Here is a 13,590-nt window from a genome sequence, read left to right as displayed (position 1 = left end):
CATTGGATGACCTACTCTTATCGTACCGACGCACTGGTCGATGTGAGCTTCTTAAAACCTACTTCTTTGACCAGGCTTTTGGCCGTGCATTTATATAGCGCCTTTCACGATCACCGGACGTCCCAAAGCGCTTTAGTCAATGAAGTACTTTTTTGGAGTGCAGTCACTGTTGTAAAGTGGGAAACGCGGCAGCCAATTTGCGCACAGCAAGCTCCCACAAACAGCAATATGATAATGACCAGATAATCTGTTTTAGTGATGTTGATTGAGGGATAAATATTGGCCAGGACACCGGGGAGAACTCCCCTGCTCCTCTTCAAAATAGTACCACGGGATCTTTTACATCCACCTGAGAGAGCAGACGGGGCCTTGGTTTAACGTCTCATCTGAAAGACGGCACCTCCGACAGTGCAGCGCTCCCTCAGCACTGCACTGAAAGCGTCAGCCTAGATTTTTGTGCTCAAGTCCCTGGAGTGGGACTTGAACCCACAACCTTCTGACTCAGAGGCAACAGAGGTTTACAACCAACATTCTCATTCTCCGACTGCACAGTCAGGCTATGTGGAGGGGGGAAGAAAACACGGGAATTGCCATCGGCTGTAAGCAGCCACTGTGAGACACACATGGGCTCAATAACTGGAACCTGGAGGTATGTGCATTGTGAATACTCAAGAGAAGGCTCGATGCTATACTCAAGGGTGAAATTAGTTTTAGAATGCAGCAACGCTCAGTTAAATACAGCAAGAGCTCAACCATCTCCTGGCGTCTTCACTCAGCCAACCGAGGTAACCGGTAAAAACAAAATCTATTCTCATAGGAACAGAAGGAGGTCATACAGCGTCTCAATGTCCATCCCTACTGTGTCGGGCTTTAATACAACTGAGTGGCTCGCTAGGCCACTTCACAGGGCAGTTAGGAGTCAACCACACTGGTGTGGGACTGGAGTCACATATAGGCCAGACCGACAAGTGAACCAGTTGGGTTTTTCCAACAATCTGACAGATTCATCCGCTTTATAAAAACGGAATTCAAATTCTCAAGTGGCCATGGTAGGATTTGAACTCGAGGTTATAGGGCAGATGTCCGCATTATTAGTCAGTGACATAACCACTACACTACCATATACATTATAAATAAAAATATATAATGGGATTCATGTTCTTGAATGCAAATGGAGGTCACTCTGGAAGCTCACCAACGTATCTCCCTCTCTCAGGCAGTCCCCTGGAGTCGAGGGGACGTGCTTCCACACTATGAGTTCGAAGGTGACTGATGAGACCAATGCGGGCCAGGTCCCGAACTTCATTTTAAAGGGTGGAAGATGCCTGTGCCGTGGGGTGGCCGGTGCATACCAGCTACCGCACGGGCTTGACAGAGCGAGGTCTTGGTCTAGTGGCAAGGGGATCCAAGACAATTGGAGACCAGGCTCTGCTGTATGGGCCACACACACACACTCCGGCTGACCCCCCCCCCCTCCCTCCCTCACATATACACAACAGACACAGTCATCCGAGCCTGGTGCCCTTCTGTGACACTAGTACAAAGTTAGTTTGCAGGTGCAGCAGGTAATCAGGAAGGCGAATGGAATGTTGGCCTTCATTGCGAGAGGGATGGAGTACAAAAGCAGGGAGGTCCTGCTGCAACTGTACAGGGTATCGGTGAGGCCGCACCTGGAGTACTGCGTGCAGTTTTGGTCACCTTACTTAAGGAAGGATATACTAGCCTTGGAGGGGGTACAGAGACGATTCACTAGGCTGATTCCGGAGATGAAGGGGGTTACCTTATGATGATAGATTGAGTAGACTGGGTCTTTACTCCTTGGAGTTCAGAAGGATGAGGGGTGATCTTATAGAAACATTTAAAATAATGAAAGGGATCGACAAGATAGAGGCAGAGAGGTTGTTTCCACTGGTCGGGGAGACTAGAACTAGGGGGCACAACCTCAAAATACGGGGGAGCCAATTTAAAACCGAGTTGAGAAGGAATTTCTTCTCCCAGAGGGTTGTGAATCTGTGGAATTCTCTGCCCAAGGAAGCAGTCGAGGCTAGCTCATTGAATGTATTCAAATCACGGATCGATAGATTTTTAACCAATAAGGGAATTAAGGGTTATGGGGAGCGGGCGGGTAAGTGGAGCTGAGTCCACGGCCAGATCAGCCATGATCTTGTTGAATGGCGGAGCAGGCTCGAGGGGCTAGATGGCCTACTCCTGTTCCTAATTCTTATGTTCTTATGTTCTTATGTTAAAGTTCCATAAGCTCAATAGAAGGTTAAATGAATATTTTTGCTCATTTGCCGGCACAAGCTGATCTTGAATTTTTCATTCAGGATGTACCCGCCATAGAAAGACTTGTATTTCTATAGCGCCTTTCATGACCACCGGACGTCCCAAAGCGCTGTACAGCCAATTAAGTACCTTTTGGAGTGCAGTCACTGTTGTAATGTTGGAAATGCAACAGCTAATTTTGCACACAGCACTGTGATAATAACCAGATAATCTGTTTTTGTTATGTTGATTGAGGGATAAATATTGGCCAGGACAAACTCCCTGCTCTTCTTCGAAATAGTGCTGTGGGATCTTTTACGTCTACCTAAGACACCAGACGGGGCCTCGGTTTAACGTCTCTTCCAAAAGGCAGCACCTCCGACAGTACAGCACTCCCTCAGCACTGCACTGGGAGTCTCAGCCTGGATTTCTGTGCTCAAGTCTCTGGAGTGGGACTTGAGCCCACAACCTTCTGACTCCGAGGCGAGGGTGCTGCCCACTGAGCCACAGCAATGTGGAGCAGCGTTGAGAATAGACCTTTTCAAACCTCCAGGCTGATGAAATTCAACACAGGAAGGAGAACAGCAGAGAGACAAATAAAGGTGACTGGAGCAGTGGTCACCAGGTAGTCAAGGCCCAAGACTTCACTTGGCCAATGAGCCTCGAGTTCCTCAGAACAGTAGCTCTACAACAACAACTTGTATTTATATAGTGCCTTTAATATAGCAAAACGTCCCAAGGCGCTTCACAGGAGTATTACAAGACAAAACATTTAATTTGACACCGAGCAAGATAAGAAGAAATTACGGCCAAAAGCCTGGTCAAAGAGATAGGTTTTAAGAAGCGTCTTGAAGGAGGAAAGAGAGGTTGAGAGACGGAGAGGTTTAGGGAGGGAGTTCCAGAGCTTGGGGCCCAGGCAGCAGAAGGCACGGCCACCAATGGTTGAGCGATTATAATCAGGGATGATCAAGAGGACAGAATTAGAGTTGCATAGATATCTCGGGGGACTGTGGGGCTGGAGGAGATTACAGAGATAGGGAGGGGGCGAGGGCCATGGAGGGATTTGTAAACAAGGATGAGAATTTTGAAATTGAGGCGTTGCTTAACCGGGAGCCAGTGTAGGTCAGCGAGCACAGGGGATGATGGGTGAGCGGGACTTAGTGCGAGTTTGAACAGGGACTGCCGAGTTTTGGATGACCTCAAGTTTAGTTAGGGTAGAATGTGGGAGGCCAGCCAGGAGTGCGTTGGAATATTACACTCACAAACTCCCCCGATGGTCAGACCGCTGAAAGGACTAAGGAGTTGTCAAGCAGTGGGCTGGTTTCCAGAGCTGGTTTACACCCCGAATGTTCCCCCTGCATGTGTACCCATTACTATTCTCGGAAGCCTTCAATCCCTTACCTACTCCGATATTTATTGCAAAAAGGTTTATTCTCTAGCCACTAGCCCATTCCAGGTCGGTGATTGGAACGTGGGCAGGTACAGCAGGAGCGGCGAGGGCGGGGCGAAGGAGCAGCGAGAGATTGTAGAGGGACATGGTCGGGGCCCAGGAGAGGCGTGAGTTCGGGGCCCAGGAGTGGCTGTGGGCCCAGGGGCAGCACGGGCCCAGCCTACACTGTGATATGTGCGCGCACTAGGTCCGTGCAGCAGAGCTGGTCTCCAGTCGTCTTGGTTAACCCTTGCCACTGGACCAAGACCTAGCTCTGTCAAGCCCGTGTGGTGGCTGGTGTGCAACAGCCACCCCACGTTAAAAAAAAATCGATGCACAGGCATCTTCCACCCTTCAACATGTAGTTCGGGACCTAGAATACCTGTTGATTGAAACACCTGTGAACTCATCCTTTTTTGGCGTGGAAGCAAGTGATCCTCGACACGAGGGACCGCCTATGATGATGGGAATAGTCAAGTCTAGAGGTAAGAGAGGCATGGATGAGGCTTAAGCAGCGGATGAGCTGAGGCAGAGGTGGAGACAGGCGGTGTTACGGAGGTGGAAATAGTTCACGTCAACAGTTGACAAACTCGCCTAAATGATCAGTAAACAACTGCTCTGTATAATTTAATATTTGTGTCTCAGTTTTTACATACACACTTTGTGCCAAGCGCCGTAGGGAGTGTTACATGCTCCTGTTAAACTGAAGATAAGTGACAGAATTGGAATACGGAGACATCGTGCCAACCAAAATTGGCAGCTAAATTGAGGCCTGCACTGTCAATTCACGTTTTGCTCTCTAATAATTTGAATGAAGTGGCTTTGAGTGATGACAGAAAGACTTGCATTTATATAGCGCCTTTCAGGACCACCGGACATCCCAAAGAACTTTACAGCCTTTTTACAGTACTTTTGGAGTGTAGTCACTGTTGTAATGTGGGAAACGCAGCAGCCAACTTGCACACAGCAAGCTCCCACAAACAGCAACGTGATAACGACCAGATAATCTGTTTGGTTGTTATGTTGATTGAGGGATAAATATTGGCCAGGACATCGAGTATAACTCCCCTGCTCTTCTTCGTAATTGTGCCACGGGATCTTTTACATCCACCTGAGGGGGCAGACGGGGCCTCGGTTTAACATCTCATCCGAACGACGGCATCTCCGACAGTGCAGCGCTCCCTCAGCACTGCACTGGGAGTGTCAGCCTAGATTTATGCGCTCAAGTTCCTGGAGTGGGACTTGAATCCACAACCTTCTGACTCAGAGGTGAGGGTGCTACCCACTGAGCCACAGCGGACACTTTGAGCGGACTGTCTGTGTGACTGCAGCATCATAATAACCACCAGACTGCAGAACCAGAGAGCTCCATCTCTACAACCAATTACATCCCAGGACAATAAACGGACAGAACCCAGAGGGCACTCTCTCTTCAATCTCGCCATTCAACGCATCAATTCCAGAACCAGCAATCAAATCAGACCCATTACCATATTCCAAGGCACTGATCAGATCTCAGAACCATTTTTTTTTTAAAGTGTCATTCTGATTAGTAACAAGAGACAACCATCATCACCATGACAACCCACAAGCACCTGGAAAAATAACATTTATAACAGAAAGTAGTTCAATACGGGGGAAAAGAAACACAAATATACCCACCCATATCATCTTCCAATTGTGCATCAACTGTCCTGCACAGCCTGGCATGGCTCGCTGGGCATTATTCCCAGATATCTCCCCCCCCCGCCTCCAAATGGCCTCAACTACTCCTTCTGGGAGCCAGTTCCACATTACATCGGATTACATAGGATATACGACACAGAAACAGGCCATTCGGCCCAACCTGACCATGCCGGCATTTATGCTCCATTTAAACCTCCTCCCGTCTTTTCTCATCTAAATCTATCAGCATAACTCTCTATTCCCTTCTCCCTCATATACTTGTCTAGCCTCCCCTTAAATGCATCGATACTAGTCGCCTCAACCACTCCCTGTGGCAGTGAGTTCCACATTCTCACCTCTCTCTGGGTAAAGAGGTTTCTTCTGAATTCCCCATTGGATTTCTTGGTGACTATCTTATATTGATGGCCTCTAGTTTTGCTCTTCCCCACAAGTGGAAACATTCTCTCTGTATCCACTATATCAAAACCGTTCATCATTTTAAAGACCTCTATTAGGTCACCCCTCAGCTTCTTTTTTCCCCCCCAGAGAAAAGAGCCCCAGCCTGTTCATCCTTTCCTGATGTGTACCCTCACATTTCTGGCATCATCCTGTTAATCGTTTCTGCCCCCTCTCCAGTGCCTCTATATCCTTTTTCTAATATGGCGACCAGAACTGTACGCAGTGCTCCAAGTAAGGTCCAACCAAGGTTTGATACGGGTTTAGCATAACTTCCCTACTTTTCGATTCTATACCTCTGGTAATAAACCCTAGTTCTTGGTTTGCCTTTTTTATGGCCTTGCTAACCTGTGTCTCATTCTCACCGCTCTCTGGGTAAAGATGTCTCTCCTGAATTTCGAATTGGATTTATTAGTGACTATCTTGTATTTATGGTCCCTAGTTTTGGACTTCCCCACCAATGGGAAACATCTTCTCTACGCCTATCCTATCAAATCCCTTCAAAGACCTCGATCTGGTCACTCATCAGCCTTCAAGATCCCCACCTGCTCAGCCTTTCCCCTGATGGTTATCACCTCTCACTTCTGGTATTATCTTGCTAAATCTTTTTTAAACGTACTCCAGCGCCTCGAAATCCCCTCCACCGGCGCCTCGACATCCTTATCCCCTGCATAGCTCCAGCCCCAAACTTTCAGAAGGCCGTGCCTTCGGTTGCCAAGGCCCCAAGCTCTGGAACTCCCTCCCTAAACCTCTCCACCTCTCTTTCCTCCTTCAAGACACTCCTTAAAACCTACCTCGGTCACCTGCCCTAATTTCTCGTTATGTGGCTCGGTGTCAAATTGTTTGCCTTATAATACTCCTGCAAAGCGCCTTGGGACGTTACACGAAGTTAAAAGCGCTGTATAAATACAAGTTGTGGTTGTAATCAATGGACTGATCGATAAATAAGAAGGGTCACGTTGTTACAAGTCGACAGCTGTCTGGGAAAGCTGGAAAACTTTGAACTCAATCCTGGCCTGGATGCTATGAGTTTCTCTGCTTTTTGTCCACTGCTCTCAAGATAGCCCTCGGGCACTGGCGGACTCCTGTACCTTGTCCAAGGAGAACATTCAATCAGGGAGGGTGTCTCACCCAAGCTCAATCCTACCCTCACCCAACATTAATTCAGTCATACCTTCCAGCAAGGAACACTGGATCAAAATCGGCAATGGAAGGTCTTTAAGATAATGGAGGAATTTGACGGGGTCAAAGTAGAGAAGATGTGCGATAGACCAAAACTAGAGACCATAAATACAAGATGCTTGCGAATAAATCTTTACCCAGAGAAAGAAAAGAAAGACAGACTTGGATTTATATAGTGCCTTTCACGATCAAAGCACTTTACAGCCAAGGAAGTACTTTTGAAGTGCAGTCACTGTTGTAATGTGGGAAATGCAGCAGCCAATATGCGCACAGCAAGCTCCCACAAACAGCAATGTGATAATGACCAGATCGTCTGTTTTAGTGATATGGATTGAGGGATAAATATTGGCTAGGACGCCGGGGATAACTCCCCTGCTCTTCTTCGAAATAGTGTCACGGGATCTTTTACGTCCACCTGAGAGTGGACGGGGCCTCGGTTTAACATCTCATCGGAAAGACGGCACCTCCAACAATGCAGCACTCCCTCAGCACTGCACTGGGAGGGTCAGCCTGGATTTGTGCGCTTGAGTCTCTGGAGTGGGACTTGAACCCACAACCTTTTGACTCAGAGGCATAGCGTGCTGCCCTCTGAGCCACGGCTGACACATAATCAGACACAATTTGACACCGAGCCACATAGAGATAGGGAGATGGGAGATAGGAGGACAGGTGACCAAAAGCTTGGGCAAAGAGGTAGGTTTTACAAGTGCAAGTCAAGAAAACTATCCAAATGACATTTGCGCCACAAACCTTTGCCATGCGGAGATACAACACTGGACGAGCACCGAGGATGCTGGGAGAGTTGCGCGCTCTCAGCGTATCATTACCTGATGTCTTCCTCGTTCTCTGGGAAACTCCAGAAAGCAATGCGAAGTTGCAGTTGTTCGGGTACTGGTGGATAAACCTTTTCAACCACTTCAAAGGGAATGTTCAGGGCGACTTGCTTGGCTGACAGTTCTACCAAAGGGGTGACTTGGCCATCTGAGAAAAGAGAGAGATATTATAAATCAGGGTTATAACAACTTGCATTTATATAACGTCTTTAACACAAGATTATAAGAACTAGGAGCAGGAGTCGGCCATTCGGCCCCTCGAGCCTGCTCCGCCATTCAATAAGATCATGGCTGATCTGATCTTGGCCTCAACTCCATTTCCCCGCCCGCTCACCATAACCCTCGACTCCCTTATGAACGGAGTAAAACGCCCCAAGCCGCTTCTCACAGGAGCGTTATCAGACACAATTTGCCACTGAACCACATAAGGAGATATTGGGAGAGCTTGGTGAAAGAGGTAGGCTTAAGTAGTCTTAAAGGAAGCGAGCGAGAGGCGGAGATGTTTAGGGAGGGAATTCCAGAGCTTGGGCCTCGGCAACTGAAGGCAGGGCCGCCAATGGTGGAGCGATGGAAACTGGGGATGCTCAAGAGGCCGGAAAGAAATAAGAATATAAGAAATAGGTGCAGGAGTCAGCCATTTGGCCCCTCGAACCTGCTCCACCATTTAATAAGATCATGGCTGATCTGATCATGGACTCAGCTCCACTTCCCTGCCCGCTTCCCATAACCCTTTAATCCCTTATCGCTCAAAAATATGTCTATCTCCACCTTAAATATATTCAATGACCCAGCCTCCACAGCTCTCTGGGGCAGAGAATTCCATAGATTTACAAATCTTGTTCCTTTCAACCCTTCTTTCACAGTCTCCCATTTAGAAGTAAGCTTTTTATACGTATATTTTAAGGAACTGTTCAAGTCAAACCCACAAATTGTTCAGTACCCTTAATGACTGGGACTTCAGAGATGTGTAATGCATACTTGCACCACATACTACAGCAGCAACTTGACCTCAATTCTCACCTTTGCAGATGCAGAGCAGTTAATTGTTAATCTCAGTAGGTTGGTTTAACACAGTCCAAGCTGTGGAAATGTCAGCAATAAACTCTTCTCAATAGCCCAATTATTGTAACTGCTTTGCAGTGGATGGACCAGTACGCAGCTTGTTTTAAGTCACATTAAATGCTCAAGTACAAAGTGAAATCACACTTACACACACAAATTTAAAACAAGGTAATCCATAACAAACAGAAACGGCTGGTCATTCTGAGAATCCGTACACATACACGTGTGCACATGCACGCGCGCGCACACACGGAACACAGGCCACTCAGCCCCTTGAGGCTGCTCAATTGTGTCCGTGTCAGACAGTGGCTCAGTGGGCAGCACCCTTGCCTCGGAGTCAGAAGGTTGTGGGTTCAAGTCCCACTCCAGGAACTTGAGCACAAAAATCTAGGCTGACACAACCGGTGCAGTGCTGGGGGAGCGCTGCACTGTCGGAGGTGCCACCTTTCCGATGAGACGTTAAACCGAGGTTCTGTCAGCTCTCTCAAGTGGACTATTTCGAAGACAAGGAGAGGAGTTGTCTCTGGTGTCCTGACCAACATTTAACTCTCAATCAACATAGCTTAAAAAGAAACATTTTCTGGTCATTATCACATTGATGTTTGTGGGAGCTTGCCGTGCGCAAGCTGCCTGCCGCATTTCCCACATTACAACAGTGACCACGCTTCAGAAAGCATTTCATTGGCTGCAAAGCGCTTTGAGACATCCGGTGGTCGTGAACAGCGCTGTACAAATCCAAGTATTTTTTATCTTTCTTTCAATGAGATGATCTGTACCTCAACTACATCGACCCGCCTTCACCTGTGCCAGCAATATCCCACAAACAGGCGGGAGCAGAGTGACCGCTTCCTCTGTTTTTAGGAGGTACAGGTTGAGAGGGGAACATTGGCCAGCAGACCAGGACTCCCTGCTCGTCTCTGAACCAGAGGTCTCAAATAGCCGCATGAACAATGAAACAAGCAGAAGATTTTGCGGTCTCGTCTGAAGGACATGAACTCAAATAACGCGATGGGCGGTTAATACTGTATTGCGGCATCAGCCCAGATTAGATGCGCAAATCCCGATACGGAGAAAGAAACACTTACATAGTGCCTTACACGACAACCAGATGTCTCAAAGCGTTTTGCAGCCAATGAAGTACTTTTTGAAGTGTGGTCACTGTTGTATTGTGGGAAACGCAGACAGCAAGCTCCCACAAACAGCGACGTGATAATGACCAGATAATCTGCTTTTTTGTTACGTTGATTATGATGAGGGACAACTCCCCTGCTCTTCTTCGCAATAGTGCCGCGGGATCTTTTACATCCACCCGAGAGAGCAGACGGTGGCTTGGTTTAACGTCGCATCCGAAAGATGGCACCTCCGACAGTGCAGCACTCCCTCAGCACTGCACTGGGAGTGTCAGCCTAGATTTCTGTGCTCGAGTCTCTGGAGCGGGACTTGAACCCACAACCTTCTGACTCCGAGACGTCTGGGCTACCCACTGAGCCACAGCTGACACTTAAACCACTGTCCCGTGACCCAGAAGGTCAGAATGTTACTAACTGAGCCAAGCAGAACTCAAATTTATTGGACCATCTTTTCTGGAGTCAGACAAGCAGAATAAAATAACCTTTTTTTTTTAAAACTGAATTTGAAATTAAAAGTTATCTTTCATTGTGTTTAATCATCTAAGTTGACAATGTTTTGAAGGCCTCACGCATCATTACTGCCAATTCCTCTCTTCCAACTACAAAGTGTTGGTTTGGAAAACAGTAAAATCTCCTTCCCAAACATCAGACTGGCTGAAAAGAACATGCTTTAAGCTTGGAAGTACCTGCTCTCCCTCAGCCCAACCCTGCTGCTGCAATGGCTGAGGATCTGGTTTCACAAGCCTTACAACTATTCCCAGAAACCCTTGCACTGTGCGCGCGTGTGCAGTGCCCAAAGCTACAGAGCGACTGTTCGCAAAGGCCTCTCTGTGGAAGCTCATCACAGTGCCCTGGATCAATGCTCTCCAGTGAACAGTCCAATTGGAACTTATCCAGCCCGAAATAGCTTCCCCGCGATGGCTTCAAAATTGATTTCAGAACATTTAGCATCAGTGGGCTTTGCTCCACCACTCAGCGAGCTGTCCAGTCCTCAATACTTTCCCCTCTCCAAATACATCCATCAACGTATCCTAATCTCTACTGACTTCTGCGCTGGAGACAGTGCCGAATAGGATCGAAAACACTTCAACCGATGGACATCATCTCAAAAAGTCTAAACACCGGCTTAAAGCATCCAATTGCTACTCAACTGATTCCAGTTTTTTTTTTAAAATCAGTGTTGCATTACTTTTGGTGTGAAGACCCTCTGATGTCACTCCTAACTTTGTAGCTGGGTCAGCTGGGACCACTATTTCGAAGAAGAGCAGGACCAGTGTGCTGGCCAATATTTATCCCTCAATCAACATCACAGATGATCTGGTCATTATCACATTGCTGTTTGTGGGAGCTTGCTGTGCGCAGATTGGCTGCCATGTTTCCCACATTACAACAGTGGCCACACTCCAAAAGTACCTCATTGGCTGTAAAGCGCTTCGAGATGTCCGGTGGTTGTGAAAGGCGCTATATAAATGCAAGTCTTTTTTTTTATTAATTCGAATCAGTGTCCCTTCATCCTGCTCTGAAAAATTTAATTTTCCAGATTTACCTTTACTATGCTGTTTACTAACTTATATACCTCCCCAAGATCATCTCCCCAATGCCTCCTTGCAAGGCACAGGTTTTCCTCATAATTTAGTCAGCCCCATGGCTCTTATCTGCACTGAATACTATTTCTTTTAATAACGTTGTGAGATATTTATCTCTCAAAATTATAGATGAAATTTGTGGTTTCAAGAGTGTCCATTGTACAGCTTTGAACTTTACCTTTTTCATTTGACTGCATTTTGGTTGGGAAGTGCTGGTTATCATTTGTTCATAGACACACACCGAGTTTGTTTTCAAACTCAGGGTCTCTCTCGTGTCTGGGTGACAAAAAATGGATGCATCAGGAATATAGGAACAGGAGCAGCCCTTCAAGCCTGTTCCGCCATTCAATTAGACCACGGCTGATCTGCGTCTTCCCACCTTGGTTCCGTAACCCTCCATATACCCTTCCCTAACAAAAATCGATGATGTTTCTAAATCTATTACTAATTTCTAAACCTTTTCTATTTCATATATGTAACAAAATGCAGCAGCACATCAGTAACGGTGAATTACACGGGTTAAGAGAACAGTTTGCAATAAGCATATATCTGCAGTAGTTATTTAAACCAGGCTTCCAGTGCAGATGCAAATTGATTGATATATCTGTACATCTTGACACAATTTGCAAAGAGCACCAATCAGCTTCAGAAAGCACACTGGCATTATACTTTAGCTACAACCGCTTGTATTTATATAGCGCCTTTAACATAGTAAAACGGTCCAAGGCACCTCACAGGAGCGTTATCCAAACAAAATTTGACACCGAGCCACATAGGGAGATATTAGGACAGGTGACCAAAAACTTGGTTAAAGAAGTTTTAAGGAGCGTCTTTGAGGAGGAGGGGCGGAGAGGTTTAGGGAGGGAGTTCCAGAGCTTGGGGCCCAGGCAGCTGAAGGCACGGCCACCGATGGTGGAGCGATTATAATCAGGGATGCTTAAGAGGGCAGAATTAGAGGAATTGTTGACTCTCATATTCGTTATATTGCACACATTCAATATTGTGATTATTGCTGAATACAAATCTGTTTATTGGCCAAGTCTCCTGTCCCACACCTCGTGCTACATCTCTCACCCGGTGACCGGGATTGAGGTGCTGCCTGAGCTGCCGAGTATTCCCAGTATTTTCTATTTATGTACCCCGCCCGATCACCACAGAATGCCCGAAAAAAGATGGAAGAGTTTGTTTTTCGGTTGGGGTGAGGAGGAAAGGGAGTTCAACATACAAGAGATGCAAATATCAACCTAATTTGCAAATCGTTGAACATTGATGTAAAAGCCTACACTCATTTGGACAGCTAGGAAGACTTGCATTTATATAGCGTCTTTCACGACCACCGGACGTCCCAAAGCGCTTTACAATGAAGTACTTTTGGAGTGGAGTCACTGTTATAATGTGGGAAACGCGGCCAATTTGCGCACAGCAAGCTCCCACAAACAGCAATGTGATAATGACCCAGATAATCTGTCTTTGTTATGTTGATTGAGGGATAAATATTGGCCAGGACACCGGGGAGAACTTCCCTGCTCTTCTTCGAAATAGTGCCGTGGGATCTTTTACGTCCACCTGAGAGAGCAGACGGGGCCTCGGTTTAACGTCTCATCCGAAAGACGGAACCTCCGACAGTGCGGCACTCCCTCAGCACAGCACTGGGAGTGTCAACCTGGATTTTGTGCTCAAGTCCCTGGAGTGGGACTTGAACCCACAACCTTCTGACTCAGAGGCGAGGGTGCTACCCACTGAACAACAGCTGACACCGCATGGAGCTACATATTGATGTGCTCACAGGTCGTGCCACAGGCTGGTGAAGCATTGCTACTAATACTACTTACGGTTGATGCAGACATGAAAGATGTTCAACGTGGGTCACTGACTGTCAATGCATCGAATAACGGGTATGTAAAATTGCTCCTGTATTGGTTCGCTAATTCAAGGCTTACGAGGGCAGTTTGTGTGTGCAAACTAAACTTGTGAATTTTGTC

General features: G+C 47.0%; 1 protein-coding gene across 7 annotated transcripts in view; it reads right to left on the bottom strand.

Moving 5' to 3' along the window:
- Window positions 1-13,590, bottom strand: part of zswim8 (zinc finger, SWIM-type containing 8) — a 210,207-nt gene that overhangs the window by 153,549 nt on the left and 43,068 nt on the right. For all 7 annotated transcript variants that reach the window (XM_070865612.1, XM_070865607.1, XM_070865608.1 and 4 more), the window contains exon 3: window positions 7,825-7,978. In XM_070865612.1, coding sequence (XP_070721713.1) covers window positions 7,825-7,978 — 154 coding nt within the window. The remainder of the gene's footprint in view (window positions 1-7,824; window positions 7,979-13,590) is intronic.

Source organism: Pristiophorus japonicus, chromosome 22 (genome assembly GCF_044704955.1).
Source record: "Pristiophorus japonicus isolate sPriJap1 chromosome 22, sPriJap1.hap1, whole genome shotgun sequence".
NCBI classification, from domain to species: domain Eukaryota; kingdom Metazoa; phylum Chordata; class Chondrichthyes; family Pristiophoridae; genus Pristiophorus; species Pristiophorus japonicus.
Note: the sequence above shows the minus strand (reverse complement) of the source record. Positions and strands in the feature narration are given on the sequence as shown.